General features: G+C 45.3%; 1 protein-coding gene across 3 annotated transcripts in view; it reads left to right on the top strand.

Moving 5' to 3' along the window:
• The window catches only part of SLC31A1 (solute carrier family 31 member 1), a 211,652-nt gene extending 187,782 nt beyond the window's left edge, over positions 1-23,870 (top strand). For all 3 annotated transcript variants that reach the window (XM_030207168.1, XM_030207167.1, XM_030207169.1), the window contains exon 5: positions 22,600-23,870. In XM_030207168.1, coding sequence (XP_030063028.1) covers positions 22,600-22,801 — 202 coding nt within the window. In that variant the 3' untranslated portion in view covers positions 22,802-23,870. The remainder of the gene's footprint in view (positions 1-22,599) is intronic.
• Positions 23,871-24,529: the final 659 nt, after the last annotated feature.

The following is a 24,529-nucleotide window of genomic DNA, read 5'->3' as shown; positions in this document are numbered from 1 at the left end:
CGCATCGGGCACTGGGCCCGACAAGACAGAACTTGCCTAAAGATATTATAGCCTGTTTCCAGGAATATAAGATGAAGGAAAAAATTTTGCAGGCCGCTCGTCAAGTAGCTGATTTTAAGTGGGATACACACCACATAGAGGTGTATCAGGATCTGGCTGCGGCAACTTTAAAGAGAAGAGCAGAGTTAAAGCCAGTGACAAGCTACGAGAGCTGGGCTTACGATATAGATGGCGACACCTGTTTGCGTTGGTGTTCTATAAGGATGGAAAGATGCACCAGATCCGCTCGATAGCAGAAGCACGGGAGGCACTCCCGGAGGGAGACCCTTGGAGACTCCAACAGCGAAGGATAGGAGTGGGCCGATGGGAGCATTGGTCACCCGCCCCAAATGGCAGAGAGTGGGGCGCAAGAGGTTACAGCGCCAGCAATCAGCGGGACGGCTGAGCTGAGGTTCCTGGAGGAGGCTTATCCAAACCGGAAGATCAGGTGAAATGAGCAGCAGACCAGTGGAGCGAGACAGAGAAGAAATAGGACTGAAGACAGTTGATGATGTTTGTTGAGTTGGAGAGGGAGGGGGGATATATATCTGTATATAAGTTATATAAATATATGCATAGAGTCAAATGTATGCGGCTATATAGAGGTATGAGACAGGGATGTGCTCTGTCCCCTCTCTTATTTACCTTGTCTATAGAGCCCCTAGCACGGAAAATTAGAGAACACACAGGAATTAAGGGGGTGGTTAGAGGCAAACGAGAACACTAGATTATGCTTTTTGCAGACGATGTTCTGCTGACTCTCTCGCACCCGAGTAGGTCCCTTCACGGGGTGATGGAGGCAATAACACAATATGGGCGGATGTCAGGGTTCAAAATCAATCTTGCAAAATTGGAAATCCTCAATTTAACAGTATCCCAAAAAGAGGTTCAGGAAATAAAGGAGAAATACCCATTTGTGTGGGCCCCAAAATCTATCAAATATCTAGGGGTACAGATCACCCCCAAGGTGGAAAGGCTATATCAGGCTAATTACCCTAGTAAAGTGAAAGAGCTATTTGCTGAGCTGGATAGATGGGAGGGACTAACAACGGCATGGACAGGTAGGATCAATGCGATAAAAATGATAATATTGGCCAAACTGCTGTACCTGTTCACGGCTCTCCCGGTGCCGATCCCGTACACGTTTTTTTTGGCGTCTGCACCGGAGAGTATTTGCGTACATTTGGAGAAAGAAGCCGCCGAGGGTCCGCAGGGGGGTTATGCACCAGTCCCCAGCCGTAGGAGGTATGGGGGTCCCAGACTTCCTTCTATACTACCAAGTGGCTCAACTAAAAATATTGGCCGACTGGACACCGACTAACACTAAGAAATGGCTTCATTGGGAAAGGGCATGGATTGGCTCCCGTTTTCTAGGAAATATATTGTGGAAGCCGAAAGCAAACGCCATGGCGGAGGCACGGAAGCTCCCAATCGGGATGGCTTCAAATCAGAGCAAACGTTTCCCTGAGCGTCGCTACTACTTGCAAATGGCCATATGTGGTGCCCCGGGCTTCCCACTGGGAGAGGAAGAGAAAACTTATCAGAGTTGGGCCAAGAAGGGATTATATATGCTGGGACAACTGTGGGAAGATGGGGAAATAAAGGGATTTGAGACAGTAAAAGAGGAGTATGATCTGGATGATAAAGACCAGGTCTATTATCACTGTGTGAGGAACTTCATCCAGAGAAGGGCAAGAGAGGAGCTTGAACTGGTTGCGACGGGACTAGAGAGGGCACTGAAAGGAGGAGGGGGGAAGGGATTTATAACACGATTATATAAGGCACTGTTACTATTGATTTCACCACAGGATTTCTATACGGATAGATGGGAAGCAGTGATACATAAAACTCTGCCGGCAGGATGGTGGGCGAGCAGTTTAAGGTTCCTATTGAAAGCTTCAATCACCCAGCCACTGGTGGAAAACGGATATAAGATCCTATATTGGTGGTACTATACACCAGATAGATAGGCTCCATAGAATATACACGAATGTGTCAGAAGATTGCTGGAGAGAATGTGGAGACAGAGGGACATTTGTACATATATGGTGGGAATGCCCCAAGGTGCAAGTGTTCTGGGAAAAGATAGTGGAGGTGGTCAATGAGCTGGGAAAGGGGGGATATACACGACAGATAGAATACTGCCTACTCCATGTGCGACCCAAGGAGAGCAGGGTGCAGGAACACAAATTGGCGATCCAAATCTTTGCTGCAGCTAAGTTGCAGCTGGCCCGAGCATGGAAAAAAATGGAAATGCCCTCTATGCAAAGAGTAGGATATAAAGTGGACTATATATATCAGATGTCTAAACTGACTGCGTTGAGAAAAGGGCTGATTGAAGGGTTCCAGAAAATCTGGGAGCCATATGAACGCAAAAGAGATCTTCTATGGCTGTCGTCAGGGGAGGGAGGAGTAAGTGGGAGGGGGGATAGGATGGAGAGGGTAGAGGGGTAAGACGAGAGGAGGTGTGAATTGGTTGATATGTATTATATAGAATGCATAGTGTTATGTAAGAAATATTTGGGCCGTGTGGCCACTACTGTTCACAATTTACTTAAAATTTAATAAAGAAATTAAAAAAAAAAAAAAAGAATTTACAGAGAAGGGAGGGTTGGGATTGGGGAGATTTGGGGATTTTGTATTTTTTTTCTTGTGCATTTCGCAATGTATTTCTTGTTTGAACTCATAATAAAAAATACTTCACCATAAAAAAAAATGACAAAAGACAGATTCAGATAGGTTGGAGTGGGTTTCAATGGAAATTCTAGTAGTTAGTACTTAAGGACAGTGTTGGGCAGACTTCTACGGTCTATGTCCCAGACATGCCAAAAAAAAAGATAATGAAGTTTGACTGTTGGACAGACTTGATGAACTGTTTAGGTCTTTGTATGCTGTCATTTCTCCAAGGACAAGAAGGCATAATATTCTCACCTGGGGGTGAATTCATCCATGGATCCTGGTGCAGACATTGCCATAGTTCACTGTCGCTTTAAAACTTTGAGGCAGTGCCCCCATTACACGTGCATGGGTGCCTTCCCACCCGAAGCTCGAGCGCAGGACCTACAGTCTATCATTTTCCGCATAGCAGAGAGGTTGCTTTTTTAACCTTTCCTTAGTGCATCAAACTTGGTTCCTTCCCTTTTCTGGATATTTTTTTCTCCATGTTCTTCTTTTTTTTGTGTATTAATGTTTTGGGTTTTTTAAAATTATTTTTCATTTTTCGACACTTGAGGCCTCTGAGCCCTTCTTTTGCCCAGGAAGCATCAACCATTTTCAAGTACATGACTACTCGAGCTCCCAGGGCCATAGGGCCTTTTGACCTTGCATCAGCTGTTTTTTTTCCTCCATGTCAATGAGGGTGCCAAGTGGCTTTAAGACATGTACTCAGTGCAATAGGACTGTTTCAAGCTAAGATCCCCGAAACTGGTGTGTTCAGTGCTTGGGTCAGGAGCACTGGGACATATAGTGTAGTCTCTGCCTGCACATGCAAGCAAGGACCCTTAAAGCCCGCAGAGTCCAACATGAATGATTTTTTTTTTGTTCAGTATGACATTAGCATCTAAATTGAGCATGGCAGGGGATTCAGCCCTCGACGTGGAACCTGCACTGGTGTCGACATTGGGTGCACCGATGCAACATTGAGACGGTCCAATATCGGACTTGGTACTACGTCCTCTTAAAGCTTTACGTCCTCTTCATCAGTGCTGTGTGCATCAAGGGACCTGCAGCGTAAAAAAATCTTAAGAAGCATCACCATTGTTCTTCCTCCATGCATTCTGCGAACATCTCCCCATATCAACATCCTTGATGCACAGGAAACATCCAAGCCGCAGTGACCACTCTTCTTCTTTCCAACTAACTTCTCATCTAGAGTCTTTGAGGTCTTTGAGATCTCCTACACTCAGGCTGCATCCACATAGCTTTCTCAGTCGGTTGCTGACACCTACTCTACAGGATGAAATCTGGACTATGATCAAGGAGGAGCTCTCAGGGCTACTGCATTTACACAGACTTACAGGATGCTAACGCCAGCCTCAGCTCAGCCCATCGATACATCAGACAGTCATGGTAGAGGTCCCGCACACCAGCTCAGTGCCAAATAGGGGCAGCATGAACCCCACCAACGCATGCGTCGACATTGAACTTTCTCCAACCTCGGATACTCATCTACCTTGAAGCAGATTCAACACTCTAGTCAACACTCTCTTCCACATACTTCCCAAGAACAGTACTTTGATGAGTCAGACTCAGACCTCTCCTGGGAGACAGATCAGGACCCACAGGACCTCTCAGCTGAGCCCCATCTGATCCTTCTCCACCATCTGAGAGGTGTAGATTTCTTCCAGAAAGTATATCCTTTCCTGGCTTTGTCCGTGAAATGGCTCAAGCCATACTTTTCAAATTAGATACTTAGAGGAAGAACCTCATTCAGAACTCTGAGGTTCTAGAGTATGACTCTCCTTCTAGAGAAGGAATCACTGTTCCACTTCATACAATTATGAAAGATACTCTAATCTAAAACTGGGAGACTCCACAGACAGTTCAAGTTGCTCCAAAGAAAATTAACAAAACGTGTAGGATACAGAAATGCACTGGATTTGAGAAAATTCAGTTACTTCATCATTCCCTAAGTTGTGGAATCTGCTTTACGTTTATACTGCTATTTCTTCAAACAAGATCAAAGCAGTTTACAATAACAATTTTAAAACAATACATGAAAAGAATGCCATCAAAAATAGTAAAGAAAACAACTCAACCAACAAGTTAGTTTAAAAGACAAAATAAATACAAAATAAACTAAAACTTAAGATACAGGCACTCTAGGCCTGCCACAGGATACACTCTGGGACATTAAAGACTCAAAGGCCAACTGAAAATGTTAACACGCTTTAACAGGCAGAGAGAACATTAGACTCTTTTGGTAGAAAAACATTTCAGGCTTCAATACTGACCAGTCACATATTATATTATTTTTAAAATCTCTAATACAGAGTACTCTTTCCTTTGCAGAATTTCTTCCCCCTGAGAAGGCTGATGAACTCCGTAAGCTTCACAGGAAACTTCTGGATTGTCATAAATATCTAGCAAGGCAAGCCTTTGATGTCTGTTCATGCATTTCTGCCTTAGGTGTAGCAATGTGGTGTCTTTACTGGCTGAGGGTCTCTGACTTCAAATCTGCTGTTTAGGAGCATCTAATAGTAAGCCACAGATCTACTACCTCTCCTCCTTCTAGATTTCCTAATTTCTGTAAACATCAGGATGAAGAAATGTTTACATAAATTAGGAAAGCTGGCAAATTGGGCAACAATATAATGATGGGTGATTTCAATTACCCCAATATTGACTGGATAAAATATTAGGAAGTACTAGGGAGGTCACATTTCTGGATGTAATAATGGAGCATTGGTCCAAGAACCAACAAAAGGAGGAGATATTTTAGATCTAGTCCTTAGTGGAATGCAGTACAAGAGGAACGGTATTGGGCTCACTGGAAAACAGTGGTCATAACGTAATAAAATTTGAGCTGATATCTGGAGTGAAGTCAGTAATGAAGCAGCATTTAATGTTTGAAAGGTCAACTACAATAAAGTGAGGAACATGGTTAAAAGAAGTTAAAAGGATCAGCCACAAAAATTAGGACTATAAATGAGGCATTGACATTGTTTAAAATACCATCGTGGAAGCCTAGACCAGATGTATTCTATGCATTAACAAAGGTGGAAAGAAGAGCAAATGACAGCCAGCACGGTTAAAAGGTGAAAAGAAGCTATTATAGCCAAAAGAACATCCTTCAAAGAAAGGAAAAATGATCTGAATGAAGAAGCAACATAAGCACTGGCAAGCTAAATGCAAAGCATGAAGGCTAAAAGAGAATATGAAGAAAAACTTGCCACAGAGACAAAAACTCATTGCAGCAACTTTTTCAGGTACATCAAAAGCAGATATCCTGTGAGGGATTCCGTTGAACCGTTAGATCATGAAGGAGCAAAAGGGACACTCAGAGAGGACAAGGCCATAGTAGAGAGAGTGAACAAATTCTTTGCTTCAGTCTTTTTTTTATTTTTTTTTTTTATTTATAAATTTCAGTTTTACAAGCATAAAAAACTTGTTCAAAGAAAAATTGAAATTTAGAGGTTACAAAAATTCAGGAAAATCTATTTTCATCATAAATATTTCTCTAATCAATACAAGTCCACCATACGGGAGTTCAAAAATACAAATAAGTTGAAGCAAATAAACAGGCAACTAACAGTCTTTATGGAAGGAGATGTAAGAGATCTACCTGTACCAGAAATGATTTTCATGTGTGACGATGCGAAGGAACTGAAAGAAATCTCTGTGAACATAGAAGACATACTGAGCCAAATTGACAAGGGTACTGAAAGAACTCAAACATGAAATTGCTGATCTGCTGTTAGTGATCTGTAACCTGCCATTAAAATCGTCCATATTACCTGAAGATTGGAGGGTGGCCAATGTAACATTGATTTTTAAACAGGGTTCTAGGAATGATCCAGGAAATTATAGACCGGTAAACCTGACTTCAGTGCTGGGCAAAATAGTGGAAACTATTATAAAGAATAAAATTACGGAACACATAGACAAACGTGGTTTAATGGGACAGAGTCAGCATGGGTTCAGCCAAGGGAAATCTTTTCACCAATTTGCTTAAAATCTTTGAAGGCATGAATAAACATTTGGAAAAAGGTGAGCCGGTTCATGTAGTGTATCTAGATTTTCAGAAAGCTTTCAACAAAGTTCCTCATTAGAGACTCTTGAGAAAGTTAGGAAGGTAAAATTATGTATCATACCTGATAATTTTCTTTCCATTAATCATAGCTGATCAATCCATAGACTGGTGGGTTGTGTCCATCTACCAGCAGGTGGAGATAGAGAGCAATCCTTTTGCCTCCCTATATGTGGTCATGTGCTGCCGGAAACTCCTCAGTATGTCGATATCCAAGCTCCATCCGCAGGACTCAGCACTTAGAGAATTACACCCACAAAGGGACACTCTGCCCAGCTCACCACCGCCGAAACGGGGGAGGGGAGTTAACCCAGCTCATCCCCACACAAGTGGGGGAGGGGAATCCGTCCAGCTCATCCCCGCGGAGCGGGGGAGGGACACCACACCCGCCGATGCGGGGGGATCTGGCTTATCCTGCAACCGCGGGAGGAGCTGACTGACCCTAACACCGCCGAAGCGGGAGGGGTACAAAGCTGCCCTACAGCCGCATGAAGCGGGAGGGAGCGCCGGCAGAATTTAAGTCTCAATCCAGCCCCGTAAAACGGAGGGGAGAGGAATGCAGCAGCTCACTGTAACACAAATTCGTCTCAACTCTTGAAGAATCCATTGAAAAACTTGAACACGAAGTCCTCCTGAACAGGAACTGAAGACTAAACTTGAACCTGAAATGCAACCAGAATATAACCAATACAGATATCTGGGAGGGACTATGGATTGATCAGCTATGATTAATGGAAAGAAAATTATCAGGTATGATACATAATTTTACCTTCCATATCATCATGCTGATCAATCCATAGACTGGTGGGATGTACCGAAGCAGTACTCACCCAGGGCGGGATATTGAAATCCCTGACCGCAACACTGAAGCTCCAAACCGGGCCTCCGCCCGAGCAGCCACAGCCAAGCGGTAATGCCTGGAGAAGGTATGGGCCGATGGCCAAGTTGCCGCCTTGCAAATCTCTTCCAAGGAGACGGACCCGGCCTCTGCCATCGAGGCCGCCTGAGCTCTAGTGGAGTGAGCTTTCAGCTGGATAGGCGGCACCTTCCCCGCGGCCACATAAGCCGCTGCAATGGCTTCCTTGACCCATCTTGCCACTGTAGGCTTAGAAGCCTGCAGACCCTTACGAGGACCTGCAAACAGGACAAACAGATGATCCGATTTCCAGAAATCATTGGTCACTTCCAGGTATCTGATGATGACTCGTCTCACATCCAGATATTTGAGAGCAGAGTATTCCTCTGGGTAGTCCTCCCTACGAAAGGAAGGGAGACAGAGCTGCTGATTCACATGGAAGCGAGAAACAATCTTGGGCAGGAAGGAAGGCACTGTGCGAATAGACACTCCTGCCTCAGTGAACTGCAGAAAAGGCTCTCGACATGAGAGTGCCTGGAGCTCGGAAACTCTTCTGGCTGAAGTGATAGCCACCAAAAAGACTGCTTTCAACGTCAGGTCCTTCAGAGATGCCCTAGACAAGGGTTCAAAAGGCGGCTTCTGCAAGGCTCTTAGCACCAGGTTGAGATTCCACGCAGGCACCACTGAGTGCAGAGGAGAGCGCAGGTGATTAACTCCCTTGAGAAAGCCAGGGAAGCACCCTTCAGGCGGCCCCTGAAGCAAGCCAGAGCCGCTACCTGGACTTTAAAGGAACTGAGCGACAGGCCTTTCTCCAGACCTTCTTGCAGGAACGCCAACACTGAAGAAATTGGAGCAGTGAAGGGAGAAAGTGAGCCTGCTTCACACCACGCTGCAAAGGTACGCCAAACCCTGGCGTAAGCAGTAGAAGTAGAGCGCTTCCTCGCTCTCAGCATAGTGGCGTTGACCTTGTCTGAGAAGCCCTTCTTTCTCAGACGCTGCCGCTCAATAGCCAGGCCGTAAGACCAAAGGGGGAGGGATCCTCCATCACCACGGGACCCTGATGTAACAGGCCCTGCTCCACTGGCAGCCGCAGAGGATCGTCCACTGAGAGCCTGATCAAGTCCGCATACCAGGGACGTCTGGGCCAGTCCGGACCCACCAGGATTATCCGGCCCGGATGCTTTGCCACCCAGTCTAGCACCCTGCCCAACATGGGCCAGGGCGGGAACACATAGAGAAGCTCCTGTGTCGGCCACTGTTTGAGAAGAGCATCTACTCCCAGGGATCGAGGGTCCCGTCCTCTGCTGAAAAAGCGCGGCACTTGGCAATTGGCCGATGACGCCATCAGATCTAGGCTCGGCTGGCCCCAGCGCTTCATGATATCCAAGAACGCCTGAGCAGATAGCTGCCACTCTCCGGGCTCCAAGGTATGGCGACTGAGAAAGTCCGCCTTGACATTCATGACTCCGGCAATGTGGGCCGCTGACAGCTGTTCCAGGTTCGCTTCCGCCCACTGGCATAGATTCATGGCCTCCTTGGCTAGAGGGGCGCTCTTGGTACCTCCCTGGCGGATGACATAGGCCACAGCCGTGGCATTGTCCGACAGGACCCGTACTGGCTTCAACGCCAGTACCGGGATGAACTCCAAAAGCGCCAACCAAATGGCTCTGAGTTCCAGGAGGTTGATAGACCACTTTGCCTCTGCAGGAGACCAGAGCCCCTGCGCTGTCCTTCCCAAGCAGTGGGCTCCCCAGCCCGACAAAGAGGCGCCCGTCGTGACGACAATCCACTCCGGGGTCACCAGAGGCATTCCTGCAGACAACTTGTCTGTCTGCATCCACCAGCTCAGCGCCTTGCGCACTGCCGGGACCAAGGGAAGGCGCACAGCATAATCCTCCGACATCGGAGTCCAGCGCTGCAGCAGAGAGAGTTGTAGTGGTCTCATATGAGCCCTGGCCCAGGGCACTACTTCCATCGTGGCTGTCATAGAGCCCAACAGCTGCACATAGTCCCAAGCCCGAAGAGGAGAGGCTACTAGGGACTGATCCACCTGAGCCTGAAGTTTGACAATCCGATTGTCTGGCAGGAACACTCTGCCCACTTGGGTGTCGAATCGAACTCCCAGATACTCCAGGGACTGAGTCGGGCGCAGCTGGCTTTTCTCCCAGTTGATGATCCACCCCGGGGAGCTCAAAAGAGCAACCACCCGGTTCACAGCTTTGCCGCACTCTACATAAGAGGGGGCTCGGATCAACCAGTCGTCCAGATAAGGATGGACTTGTACTCCTTCCTTCCTCAGGAAGGCCGCGATGACCACCATTATTTTGGAGAAGGTCCGCGGAGCAGTAGCCAACCCGAAAGGGAGGGCTCTGAACTGGAAGTGTCGGCCCAGGACTGCAAAACGCAGAAAGCGTTGATGAGGAGGCCAGATGGGAATATGCAGGTACGCTTCCTTGATGTCCAAGGAAGCCAAGAACTCTCCTGCCTTCACTGCCGCTATAACAGAGCGGAGAGTCTCCATGTGAAAGTGCCGCACTTTCAAGGCCCGATTGACCCCTTTGAGGTCGAGGATAGGCCGGACAGAACCTCCTTTCTTTGGTACCACAAAGTAAATGGAGTAACGTCCCTTGCCAATCTGATTTTCTGGCACCGGAACGACCGCACCCAGGCGTATCAGGTTGTCCAAGGTCTGCTGCACTGCCACAGCTTTGACCGGAGACTTGCAGGGAGAGAGTACAAACCCGTCTCTTAAGGGTCGGCAGAACTCTAACTTGTAGCCGTCTCTGATGACTTCCAGCACCCAAACGTCTGAAGTTACTCTGGTCCACTCGCCCAGAAACGAGGACAGGCGTCCTCCAATCTGCACTGGGCCATGGACCAGGACCCCGTCATTGGGTACGAGACCCTGGGGGAGGACCGGAGGGCGTACCTCCGGGACGGCGGTCTCTGCGAAAGGAATGCTGCTTGGGGGAGAAGTTCCTTTTGAAGGAAGAGGGGGCAGAGGAGCCCGACTTACCCGGGCGGTACCGACGGGCTTCCTGAAACCGTCCTCGAGATACCGGGGCGAGCACTGGCCCGAGCCCTGACCTCTGGTAACCTCTTGCCCTTAGACGTGCCGAGATCGGTCACGATTTTGTCCAGCTCGACCCCAAAGAGCAGCTTGCCTTTAAAAGGCAACTTAGCCAGGCGGGACTTAGGCGTGGTCCGCAGACCAATGTTTCAGCCAAAGCCAGCGCCGCGCAGAGACTGTCTGAGTCATGCCTTTAGCCGAGGCTCTCAAGACATCATACAGTAAGTCTGCCAAATAAGCCAAGCCCGGTTCCAGGGCCAGCCAGTCAGCCCTCAAGGAAGGATCAGAGGGGGAAGCCCGCTGCACCATCGTCAGGCACGCCCTGGCCACATAGGAGCCGCAAACTGAGGCCTGCAAACTTAAGGCAGCCGCCTCAAAGGATGACCTTAAAGCCGCTTCCAATCTTCTGTCTTGGGCGTCCTTTAGTGCCGTGCCACCTTCCACCGGCAACGCCGTTTTCTTAGTCACCGCAGTGATTAAAGAATCCACGGTAGGCCAAAGAAAGGCCTCACGTTCACTTTCAGGCAAAGGATAGAGGCGGGACATAGCCCTAGCCACTTTGAGGCTCGCTTCCGGGACATCCCATTGAGCCGAAATTAAGGTGTGCATGGCATCATGCACGTGGAAGGTTCTAGGCGGGCGCTTCGTCCCCAGCATAATGGCGGAGCCAACAGGGGCTGAGGGAGAGACGTCCTCCGGAGAGGAAATCTTCAAAATGCTCATGGCCTGCATTAACAGGTTGGGCAAATCCTCTGAGCGAAAGATCCGTGCTGCAGAGGGGTCATCCGCTCCATCCGAGCAGGAATCCGTCTCCTCCAAGGAATCCCCAAAGGACCGTTGAGAGAACTCAGATACGCTGCCCTCATCTACATCAGAGGAAACAGCGTCCTCTAAGGCCTGGGCATCCACCCGAGGGCGTTTACTTCCGGGGGCCTCAACCCCTTTATCGGACAAGGGAGAAGGGGCAGCGTTCTTCATAAGGAAGGCCTGATGCAGCAGCAAAATAAACTCGGGGGAGAAATCCCCAAAACTGTGCAATTCAGCAGCCTGGGCCACAGCCCTAGACGCACCCTCAACCGGCGCTCGCATGAGCAGGGGAGAACCATGCTGCGCATCCAAGATGGCGTCCGGCGCGACACTCCGCGAAGGAGCCGCGCGGGAAGAACGGCGCTTAACTTTAGCCGCTTTTTTGCCGTCGCCCAAATCAAGGGCGGCCATGGCATGAACGTCTCCCAGCTCAAGGGCGGCCCAAGAAGAAGCCGTCCGAGCAGAATGGCCGGCCAAGATGGCGGAGGCGAGCAGCGGGGGATGGGCGTTTATGGCGGGAAAAACCGCCGCGCCGGAGGAAGACCCGGGACACTGACCGGCCTCCAAACTGACACCCAACAAGGGCGAATCAGACTTTAAAACCCCCGCATCCCCGCTAGAAGCGCACACGCGGTCAGGGGAGCGATTCTTCACGCCCTCGCCCTCCGACGCCATAGGCCACGTGGAGATCAATCGGGGAACCCCCTGCCCGCTATAAAAAGGTAAAAATTACCTGCTTCTCGCTCCGAGCTGTAACGACCTGGTGTCCCAGTGAGTAGCTGCAATAAACGTCGAAATAAATGCCCTTAAGGACGTTCAAAATTTTTTTTTTTTTTTTTAACGGAGCCAGCGGGAGGGGGGAGAAAAGGAGGGACCTGGCGCCACCAGGTTTGCACTTGCTCAAGAAGAGCCCTCAACCCCAGGCACTCAACAAAACCTAAAAATTAGGCTTGGAGGCCTAGCCAGAGCTGCTGCTGTGTGTGACCACCACCTGCTGAGATAGAGAACATACTGAGGAGTTTCCGGCAGCACATGACCACATATAGGGAGGCAAAAGGATTGCTCTCTATCTCCACCTGCTGGTAGATGGACACAACCCACCAGTCTATGGATTGATCAGCATGATGATATGGAATTGGTTATTGCACAGAAAACAGAGGGTAGGATTAAATGGCCATTTTTCTCAATGGAGGAGGGTGAATAGTGGAGTACTGTAGGGATATGTACTGGGATCGGTGCTATTTAACATATTTATAAATGGGGTTGGTAGACTGGAATGTTGCTACTATTTGGTTTCTGCCAGGTATTTGTGACCTAGATTGGCCAATCTGTTGGAAGCACTAGGCTAGATGGACCATTGGTCTGACCCAGTATGGCTATTCTTTTTTTATTTATTTATTTATTTATTTATTTATAATTTCAAATTTACAATTCAAGCCAAAAACGCTTGTTTAGAAAAGCAGTTTGAATACAGTAATCTTTTACAATAGGAAAACAATATAATAAAGAAAATATGAATACCCAATCCTAAGCATCCTTATTTATATATTCCACTGCACAAGTCTACAAATGTGATTCAAGACTTAAATGTATGGAGAACACAAAAAAATTACATCACTTAGATAAAAGAAAAAAGGAAAAAGTGAATGGAACCTGTGTAGCTACTAAAATTTCCTTCCTTCAGGACTTTTGAGTCTCTTGTCCAATTCTCTTGGTAGCTAGGAATACAGTGAGATGTGTAGGTTCAAAGAATACATATTTAGTTGCCTGATATCTAACTATACATTTACATGGATAGTGCAGAAAAAAGGGAGCACCCAACTGTTGGACTCCAGGTCTATGCAAAAGAAATTGACGCCTCCTTTTTTGGGTCTCTTTTGACACATCAGGAAATATCCTTACTTTCAATCGAAAAAAATCTTTATTTCTATTTTTAAAGAAAAGTTTCATCATCCACCCCTTATCAGGTGCCAAAACTACAGTGGCTAACAATGTTGAGGAAATTACTTTTTCTGAGTCCGAGGACTCTAATATAGCTGACACCTCCAAGGGGGAATCTGAAGACTCATGTATTTCTCCTGGCTTTCCTGGTAGGTAATATACCTGTAGCAAAGGCGGAGTAGATTGTTCAGGGATTAAAAGTATGTCCTTCATATACTTCAACAACATTTCTTTTGGGGAAACTGTTTTAATCTTTGGAAAGTTAATGAAACAAAGATTATTACTTCTCTGATTATTTTCAAGCGCTTCTATTTTTCTACGCATATTTGTTAAATCTTTAACCATTATAACTTGAGTTTCTTGCACTTGTTTTCCTTTCTGATCTTGATTCATTATTTTCTTGTTTATTTGTTTAACGTCCTCTGTAACTTTGGTCAAACTTTCAGTTAACATTTGAGTTTTTATTTCCAATTGGTTAATTTGAGGACACAAAGCTTTACCCAAAGAGGTTAAGGCCCAGAGAGAGTCAAGAGTCACTTCAGTGGGCTTTTCCATAGAGGAAAATATTTGCAAAGGCAGAATAGGTTGTAAGGGATTACGTATCTCACTTTCCGTGACCAAGCGATTTCCCGCCGGCAAAGATGTCTGACTCACAGCGCTTACAACATCCACCTCAGTGGATTCTCCCAAAACGAGCCCCTGCTGTTCCTGTGCCTCATGTCGCGCCGACTTCTCCATAAGCAACACCAACAAAGGGGAACTCGTTCGCTGTGGTTGCGGAGGGGGAGTCCTTCGGTCTGGGCTTAAGGTTGTTTCAAGCGCAGGCATCGACACTAGGCCTCCATTTGCTCCGGTCGGTGCAATCGCGCCACTCTCAGACCGTGTTTCCTGGTGGCTCTGAATGAATGAGTCCATAGGTCTGATCGTCGGGACGGCTTGTCTACCAGAGGTCACTGTGCTGGTTGATTTGCCCCTTCGCTTAGGCATCGCGAAGGCTTGGATTCAAACTCGATCAGAGCTCTGCTAACACAGGTCCACTCGCGTCGGCCATCTTGAATCTGTCAGTATGGCTATTCTTATGTAAGATTTGCAGGAGGATTTCAAAGCTCCAATTACTATATGTCTAAGTAACACATCTACTCCTCCTCCACATCAAATGAGTATGCAGCAGTGGGGTCAAAAATCTGACTCCTTCTCAGTCTAAACAACAACCTCGTTTTTACAACTTCCTAGAGATCATTGCCACCATACAGTTGTCCGTGCCAAACAACCTACCAGTGGGAGGATGACTCATCCTCTTTCATTAGAGGTGGCCTCTCATAACCTCTGACCGCTGAGTGCTATGTACCATACAGCATGGTTACGCTCTGCATTGGGGAAAAAGACCTCTTGCCTTTCCACCAAGAGAGGCTCGTTTCAACTCCCTCCAGATGGCACTACTTCAAAAGGAGCTCTTCCTCTTCTGGTAGAATGCAGTAGAACCAGTTCCTCTGCTAGACAGGGGTTGAGGGTTCTATTCCTGATGCTTTCTCATACCAGAAAAGACAGGTGGACTACAACCAGTTCTCGACCTGCGAGACTTAATAGTTTCTACTTGAAGAAACATTTTGCATAGTTTCCCTGGACCACTACTTCCCATGCTTTCTACATCTTTTTTTTTAATTCATTTTAATTTTTATACAAAGATACAATCTTTGACAAGATACACCAATATGTGGCAATTTTTCAAGAAAAGAAAAACACAATCAGAACTATATTAGTTTTAACAGTCCACCAATACAGGGGAGATTCAAGATACTCAATATACCAAAGGAAGTTGGCAAAACAATACGAAAATTACTTTAAGAAAACAAGCAGGAGGTTACCCCTATTAATAAAAGACCGCTTTATATCTGAACTTGACCCTTGTCACTTTGCATATTAAGAAATGTACGTAATTGTTCCGGTTCAAAGAATACATATCTCTTATCTTTCAAAAACAAACACTTGCAAGGAAGTCTCAGTTGAAAGCAGGCCTTAATACATAGTAACATAGTAGATGACGGCAGAAAAAGACCTGCACGGTCCATCTAGTCTGCCCACGATAAACTCATATGTGTATACCTTACCTTGATTTGTACCTGTCTTTTTCAGGGCACAGACCGTATAAGTCTGTCCAGCAGTATTTCCCGCCTCCCAACCACTAGTCCCGCCTCCCATCACCGGCTCCGGCATAGACCCCGTATAAGTCTGCCCTCCCCCATCCTAGCCTCTCAACCACCAACCCCTCTTCCCCCCGCCACCCAATTTCAGCTAAGCTTCTGTGGATCCATTCCTTCTGCACAGGATTCCTTTATGCCTGTCCCACGCATGTTTGAATTCCGTTACCGTTTTCATCTCCACCACCTCCCGCGGGAGGGCATTCCAAGCATTCACCACCCTCTCTGTGAAGAAATACTTCCTGACATCTTTCCTGAGTCTGCCCCCCTTCAATCTCATTTCATGTCCTCTCGTTCTACCGCCTTCCCATCTCCGGAAAAGATTCGTTTGCGGATTAATACCTTTCAAATATTTGAACGTCTGTATCATATCACCCCTGTTCCTCCTTTCCTCCAGAGATTACATGTTCAGGTCAGCAAGTCTCTCTTCATATGTCTTGGAATGCAACTCCCATACTATCCTCGTAGCTTTTCTTTGCACCGCTTCCATTTTTTTAACATCCTTCGCCAGGTACGACCTCCAAAACTGAACACAATACTCCAGGTGGGGCCTCACCAACGTCTTATACAGGGGCATTAAAACCTCCTTTCTTCTGCTGGTCACACCTCTCTCTATACAGCCTAGCAACCTTCTCGCTACGGCCACCGCCTTGTCGCACTGTTTCATCGCCTTCAGGTCCTCAGATACTATCACCCCAAGATCCCTCTCCCCGTCCGTGTCTATCAGGCTCTCCCCACCTAACACATACGCCTCCCTTGGATTTCTACTCCCTAAATGCATCACTTTGCATTTCTTCGCATTGAATTTTAATTGCCAAACGTTAGACCATTTTTCCAGCTTCTTCAGATCTTTTTTCATGTTTTCCACTCCCTCCGGGGTGTCCACTCTGTTGCAAATCTTGGTGTCATCCGCAAAAAGGCAAACTTTACCTTGTAACCCTTCGGCAATGTCACTCACAAATATATTGAACAGAATGGGCCCCAGCACCGATCCCTGAGGCACTCCACTACTCACCTTTCCCTCTTCCGAGCGAACTCCATTCACTACCACCCTCTGGCGTCTGCCCGTCAACCAGTTCCTAATCCAGTTCACCACTTCGGGTCCTATCTTCAGCCCTTCTAGTTTATTCAAGAGCCTCCTGTGGGGAACCGTGTCAAAAGCCTTGCTGAAATCTAAGTAGATGACGTCCATAGCACGTCCTTGATTTAATTCTCCTGTCACCCAGTCAAAGAATTCAATGAGATTCGTTTGGCACGATTTCCCTTTGGTGAAACCATGTTGTCTCGGATCTTGCAACTTATTGGCTTCCAGGAAATTCACTATCCTTTCCTTCAGCATGGCTTCCATTACTTTTCCAATAACCGAAGTGAGGCTTACCGGCCTGTAGTTTCCAGCTTCTTCCCTATCACCACTTTTGTGAAGAGGGACCATCTCCGCCATTCTCCAATCCCTCGGAACCTCTCCCGTCTCCAAGGATTTATTAAACAAATCTTTAAGAGGACCCGCCAGAACCTCTCTGAGTTCCCTCAGTATTCTGGGTTGGATCCTGTCCGGCCCCATGGCTTTGTCCACCTTTAGCTTTCCAAGTTGTTCATACACACTCTCTTCCATGAACGGTGCTCTATCCACTTCATTTTCAGGTGTACTTTTGCCAGTCTCTCTCGGTCCTTCCCCAGGATTTTCTTCAGTAAAAACAGAACAAAAGTATCTATTTAGCAAATTGGCTTTTTCTTCATCATTTTCTACATAGCGTTTTGCTGTATCTTTTAGTCTCACAATCCCCTTTTTAGTCTTTCTCCTTTCACTAATATACCTGAAGAAGTTTTTGTCTCCCCTCCGTACATTTCTAGCCATTTGTTCTTCCGCTTGCGCCTTCGCCAGACGTACCTCTCTCTTGGCTTCTTTCAGTTTCATCCGGTATTCCTCCCCGTGTTCCTCTACTTGAGATTTTTTGTATTTCTGGAACGCTAACTCTTTAGCCTTTATTTTCTCAGCCACTTGCTTTGAAAACCATATCGGTTTCCTTTTTCTCTTGCTTTTATTTACCCTCCTTACATAAAGGTCTGTGGCCCTGTTTATTACTTCTTTCAGCTTGGACCACTGTCCTTCCACGTGTTGTGCATTCTCGCAGCCCATCAGCTCCTTCCTCAGGTATTCCCCCATTTTGTTAAAGTTAGTTCGCTTGAAGTCCAGGACTTTGAGTTTAGAGTGGCTGCTAACCACATGAGCCGTTATATCAAAACAAACCGTTTGATGGTCACTGCTTCCCAGGTGCGCAGCCACTCGGACATTTGACACACTATCCCCATTCGTGAGCACCAGATCCAGCGTCGCTCCCTCCCTCGTGGGTTCCGTCACCATTTGTCTGAGCAGAGCACTTTGGAAAGCATCCACAATCTCTCTACTTCTTTCCGATTTCGCAGAAGGAACCTTCCAATCTACATCCGGCAGATTAAAATCTCCCAACAACAGAACCTCTCTTTTCTTCCCCAACTTCTGAATATCAGCGATCAGATCTTTATCCAGTTCTTTCAATTGTGTCGGGGGTCTGTAGACAACACCCACGTGGACCAAGGTTCTATCCTCTCTTTTTAAGGTGATCCATATCGCTTCTTCCTTTCCCCACTTCCCTGTCATTTCAGTTGCTGCGATATCATCTCTCACATACAGAGCTACTCCTCCACCTTTACGTCCCTCTCTATCCTTCCTAAAAAGATTAATGTCCAAAGAATCTTGCTTCATATCCAGGAATTTTTTCCTTCTCTGTTGCGTCCATCTGGAAATGTCCAGAAATATTGAAACCTTACTGCCTTTAAACTCCGGGTGAATATTTTGAAGTAAAGTCTTAAAGCTTCTTTATCTTGTAAAAATACAAATGACACAATCAAGGTTGCTCTAGTTTCAATATTATCCTTCGATTTTTCCAAAAAATCCGTTAACTCAAGTTAAATTATCCTGTGATATTGGGACATTTTGTTGTTGGTTTGGCTTCATAATCAGGTAATATATTTTCTGTAATGGTGGAAGAGATTGCTCTGAATATTTATATATCTCAAAAAATTTTACAAACATGTCTCTTGGAGTAACAAATTGAGATTTTGGGAAATTTAATAAGCGTAAGTTCAAATTTCTTGATAATTTCTCTAAATTTTCTATCTTCTGGTGTAATAATATATGGTCCCCAGAGATTTGAGCCTGTTGATCTGATATTTTAGCAATTTCTGTTTCCAAGTTAGTCTTCTTCGTCAAAACACCCTCCACCTTTTCTTTTAAAGTTCTTATTTGAGTAGCATTATTCAAAGATACTGATATAAAAGAAGTACAGACCTTGTGCAAAACTTTGCCTGAACCCAAGTAAAACCGAGCTTCTCTGGGTCCCTAACACAAGTGGATACATACCTGACATCAAAATCTCTTTTGGGAAGTACGAACTCCCCCTTAAATCACAAGTCAAGAACCTTGGAATACAGTTAGATTTAACGCTTACTCTGATTCTCCCCAAATCAAGCAACCTTCGAGAACTGCTTCTACTATTTGTGACAGCTATGCTGCCCCTCCTTACATCGAGAAGGTAAATCTTATCCCAGTTGTACATGCCATGATAACATCAAGATTGGATTACTGTAATGCACTTTACAACAGTCTGACTATAAAAAGCAGAATGCTTCAGCAAGGCTAATAGAAGGTTGCAAACGACGCAACCACACTATTTTTGCAAAAGCTTCACTGGCTTAACAGTACAATACAGGGCTAAATGTAAAACTCTGATCTTCAAGGGCCTTAAAGGAAATGACCTCAAATACTTGAAGTACACACCTCAAAGGACACTAAGGTCCTTTCAAGGACTATCACTAACCACACCCTCTCCAAAAGACATTACACGATGTGATACCCGCAAGCAAGCCTTCTCCAGAGTAGCCCCCACACTCTGGAATGCACTCCCTGAGAGACTCCACGTAACACAAGACTACTTCAGGAAGCAAATGTATACTATCCTATCCTGTCCTACCCTCTTATACTAATCATACATTATCAAGATCAACTTATCATACACTATCAAGCTCAACTTATAATGTTTTGACATTTCTATTATATGACTTTGTATTTCAAATTACTATGTAAGCCGCATTGAGCCTGCATTGTGTGGGAAAGCGCGGGGTACAAATGTAATAAATAATAAGCAGGTGAAAGCTTGGCTCTTTAACCAGGCCTTTAATGGAAGAAGTAACTAACTTTAGTCTCACTCACACACACAAGAAGTGACATGGTCTGCACACGTTTATCCACTCCTACCTTAACTGAGATGATAATTATCCAGCTCTCTGACCTCATGTGCAACTTTCTTTAAATTAGTTATCTTATTTTCTAATTCCTCTTACTCTCTTACCTATGTGTGTGTTCCATCTTTGCTTACACCTTGCACTGTCAATTAAAATCAGTGCTTTTTTTTGTGCCGGTACGCAATGGTATGGCGTACCGGCACCTTTTTTTGCCCCCCCATCCGCTTCCCCTGCCCTCCCCCTCCAGCCATCCCGCGATTCCGTTCGCTCCCCTGCCCTCCCTCCAGCCATCCATCCCCACCCCACGATTCCCTTCGCTCCCCTGCCCGGCATCTATACCCACTCCGTGATTCTCCTTGATCCCCTGCCTCCGTCGCAGCTGCCATAGTGAAAGGCCGTCAGCCTTCCCTTCGTTTCCTGTCAGTGCCCCGCCTTCTTCTGACGTCATTGTGCGAGGGCAGGACACGACAGGAAACGAAGGGAAGGCTGACGGCCTTTCACTACAGCAGCTGCGATGGAGGCAGGGGATCAAGGAGAATTGCGGAGTGGGTATAGATGCTGGGCAGGGGAGCGAAGGGAATCGCGGGGTAGGGATGGATGGCTGGAGGGGGGCAGGGGAGCGAAGGGAATCGCGAGATGGGTATAGATGGCTGGAGGGGGGCAGGGGAGTGAAAGGAATTGCGGGATGGGTATGGATGACTGGAGGGGGGGCAGGGGAGCGAAGGGAATCGCGGGGTGGGTATAGATGGCTGGAGGGGGGGCAGGGGAGCGAAGGGAATCACTGGACATGGGTTGATGGAGGGGGGGCAGGTGAGAGGAGGGTTGCAGGACATGGATGGAGGAGAGGGAGGGGAGAGAGAAGAAATGCTGGACATGGATGGAGGGAAGGGAAGAGTGAGAAATGAGATGAGGGGAAAGGAAGAGAGGAGAAAATCTGCACATAGATGAAGAAAATAGGCAGAAGCTGGATCCACTGGACGGTGAAGTCTGCGGAGGACCCAGCTTTTACTTATGGATGTAGGACAAGAAATGAAGAAGAAAGGCGGAAAGTAAAGAAATAAATGGAAAGGAAGCCCTGGAAACGGAGTTAAGGGAACAGATAGAGAGCAGCAGAATCAGAGACTGGGACCAATATGGAAAGAAAAACAGTCACCAGACAACAAAGGTAGAAAAAATATTTTTATTTTCATTTTAGTGTTTGAAATATGTCCAATTTGAGAACTTACATCTGCTGTCTTACTTTGCACTGGATATACTGGAGCTGTAACAGCTTACAGAAATTGTTTCTAATGAAAAAAATCACGTTATTTTTTTCTCCTATACTAGTATAATATTTTCAATGATGTATGTTTATATGCGCCATAGCTTGTATAAGGGGTGTGGCTATCATAGGGGTGGAGCCATATATGATGACCCCGCCCATAATGAGTACCGGCACCTTTTTTTCTACAAAAAAAGCACTGATTAAAATGTTCTATTACATTGTAAGTAGTATACTATGCCATACTTTGTATTGTTATTTGAATATTTACTGCTGTAATTGTTGTTTGATTTATTCATACTGTGCACCGCCTTGAGTGAATTCCTTCAAAAAGGTGGTAAATAAATTGTAATAATAAATGTTCTCTGGCTCTAGCGGATGGTCACTTACTGAAATAACTCCCAAACCCAGTTGGCAGCTAGATTTTGTAGAACAGAGGGTATCTTTCTTATTTAAAAAAAAATAAAAAAAAATCTTTATTGAGTCAGAGAGACAGGCATACAAATTGTAGGAATCCAAACACAAAATACAGAACCCAAAAACACAACATAAAGCACAACTATAGAGTACCATACCTACACAGCACCCTTGGTGGATCGCAGTGCTCTAAAGAGATAAAGAAATAATAAATAAATAACCTCTTCCCTACTCTTTGAACATTTTCTTAAAGACAAACACACCCACAATATAACAAAAAAAAAAAAATCCAAAACCAAGCAATAACCCCCTAAGTAATCCAATAATGCCCACAGTTACCTCAGTCCCCAACAATTACCACCTCCCCCAAAGGCTCAGGTGTGGACAAGGCACATATGTGTAGTAGAACACATTCAGAAGTTATGGAAAAGTGCCAGAGAGATGTTTTTATGCAGGCTCTGTCAAATGAGATGTGGGAAGATTCCTACCCTGCTGTCCTCTCAGAACACCCTGCTACAGGTGAGCAACTGTGTTTTGTGATGGGTTTATGTTCAGGTATATACGGTACTTACCTGTAGCAGGTGTTCTCCAAGGACAGCAGGATAGGAATCCTCACAAACCCACTCTCCTCTCCAAAAAACTTTATTTTGCTTATGTTTGAAATGGACTGGTGAGGTCCCATGTGACAGCAGAATGTGGAAACAGGCACATATGTGTAGTAGAACACATTCAAATTTTATAGAAAAGTGCCAGAGAGATGTTTTTACACGGGCTCCATCAAATGACATGTGAGGAGATTCCTATCCTGCTGTCCTATCAAAACACCCTGCTACAGGTGAGCAAATGTGTTTTCTGATGGTTAAATCAAATTTATCACAGCTGCAAATAATCCAGATTTTCCTTGGGTCTGCAGTATCTTAAAACACTGTACTCCAGGTTTTTAGAAAGATTATTATAGGTTGCACTTTTGTTTCCCCCCAGGCAACAGATGCTGAGCCTGCCTCACCTGCTTCAGACTGTGCTTCATATAGTGCAGGTGGTTGTAAGCTACTTCCTCATGCTGATCTTCATGACATACAATGGATACCTCTGCATCGCTGTGGCTGCAGGTGCTGGTACTGGCTACTTCTTCTTCAGCTGGAAGAAAGCTGTAGTGGTGGACATCACTGAGCACTGTCACTAATGCTAGACATTGAATAGGACCTTGCCCTTTATCCCCTCTGCACACTCTAGCAGTGGCCAGTGAGCAACTGGGGATATGTACTGAATCTCTTACATTGATAATTTGTTTTACCTTAATTTGGATAATTTGCATAGTACTTGCATATAGTTGCAGCCTGATTCTCAGCCCATCCTTCCTTGCAGGGCACAGAACATCTGCAATTAAATGTGCTTATATTCTTTTTTATAAATTAAATGCTGATTCAGATTAGGAGAATACATTGAAATGCTCCATTTGGCTAACAAAAGAGAGAGGATTGTGGTCTTCCTCTCCATTTTGGTATCTGAAAGGGGCCTGGTTTGTTTTTTTTCACAATTGCATATCATATTTTCTATTTTATATATGTATAAGATGATTTTTATTTTAGAAGAGAATGTGAGAAAGTGAACATAATGGAAATATTGTGCAGTTCTAAATGAGAATGATAAAGAAGCAAGATGAAGTACTAAACATTTTAATAAAGGATTTCTGTAGAAAACCAAGGTTTTGGTATGAATGGTACTATCTTAAACTAAATAGGTACTTTCTTTAAATTTTAGCAGGGTGTGAGGACATCATTACTGTATCCAGGAAATCACTCTACAAACTTGCTACATAAATATGGCTCTGTTCACTTAATGGGAGGCAGCATATGATTCCCTCTATCTTCAGAGTTTTATTTTATTTCTAAAATTAAGTGGTGTCTGAAGACTTTGTAAAGTGCTGCAACAGCAGCAGTGGTTCAGATTTAGGCATTACACTGATAAACGTAAGATATGAACACAAGCAGAGAAGTACATAATAAATGATGCCCTCATTTTCTTCTTGAGAAAAATTAAACACATGAGAAAGAAAACAACAAAAATGTTTTTGGAAATATAAGAGTAAAATCAAACCGGCAAGCTGATATGCTGTTGAAGGTAGCTCTGACTGATTTTTGACACTGTTTGTACATTGTTGTAATAAAAGTCACAAAATTATTTGATATAATGATGATAGAAATGCATCATAAACTAGAAAATAAACTGTCACAGAACACTTTTAAAACTAATTTAAGACCATTTGCAAATGTACACTGTGGAGAAGGTTCAGTTGGATCATATGGCACTGCATCCTGGTCCTTGCTGGACAACTAGCTGAATTTCTTTAAGTTTATGCTAAGATCTGTTATTTTGTTCAGTTGTGGGCTTTATAAAAATGGTACTGGTTTAGTCTTAAATGTTCTCACCTGTAATCTCAATAGTGGAGGAGTGGCCTAGTGGTTAGGGTGGTGGACTGTGGTCCTGGGGAACTGAGTTCAATTCCCACTTCAGGCACAGCTCCTTGTGACTCTGGGCAAGTCACTTAACCCTCCATTGCCCCAGGTACAAATAAGTACCTGTATATGTAAGCCGCATTGAGCCTGTCATGAGTGGGAAAGCGCGGGGTACAAATGTAACTAAAATAAAAAAATAATTCTGAACATGTTGTTGAGATTGACTTAAAAGCTATCTAAATCCAAATAAATTGGAGAAATATAACTCTAGTTTGCTGGCTTCTTGGTTTGATTTAGAAGCAGGCATATTTGCAGTAGTACAACTTTAACATCACTTTGAATGTGTTGTGGCTATGCTAGTTTTAATATAGCTTTTATCATTGAAGATCAGGTGGTATGGGTAAAGCCAGTACCATTCCAAATTTAGGGGCAAGGGAGTATTCAATCTTTATAAC

Source organism: Microcaecilia unicolor, chromosome 6 (assembly GCF_901765095.1).
Source record: "Microcaecilia unicolor chromosome 6, aMicUni1.1, whole genome shotgun sequence".
Lineage (NCBI taxonomy): Eukaryota > Metazoa > Chordata > Amphibia > Gymnophiona > Siphonopidae > Microcaecilia > Microcaecilia unicolor.
The sequence above is the reverse complement of the archived record's forward strand: the minus strand, read 5'-3'. Positions and strand labels throughout refer to the sequence as shown.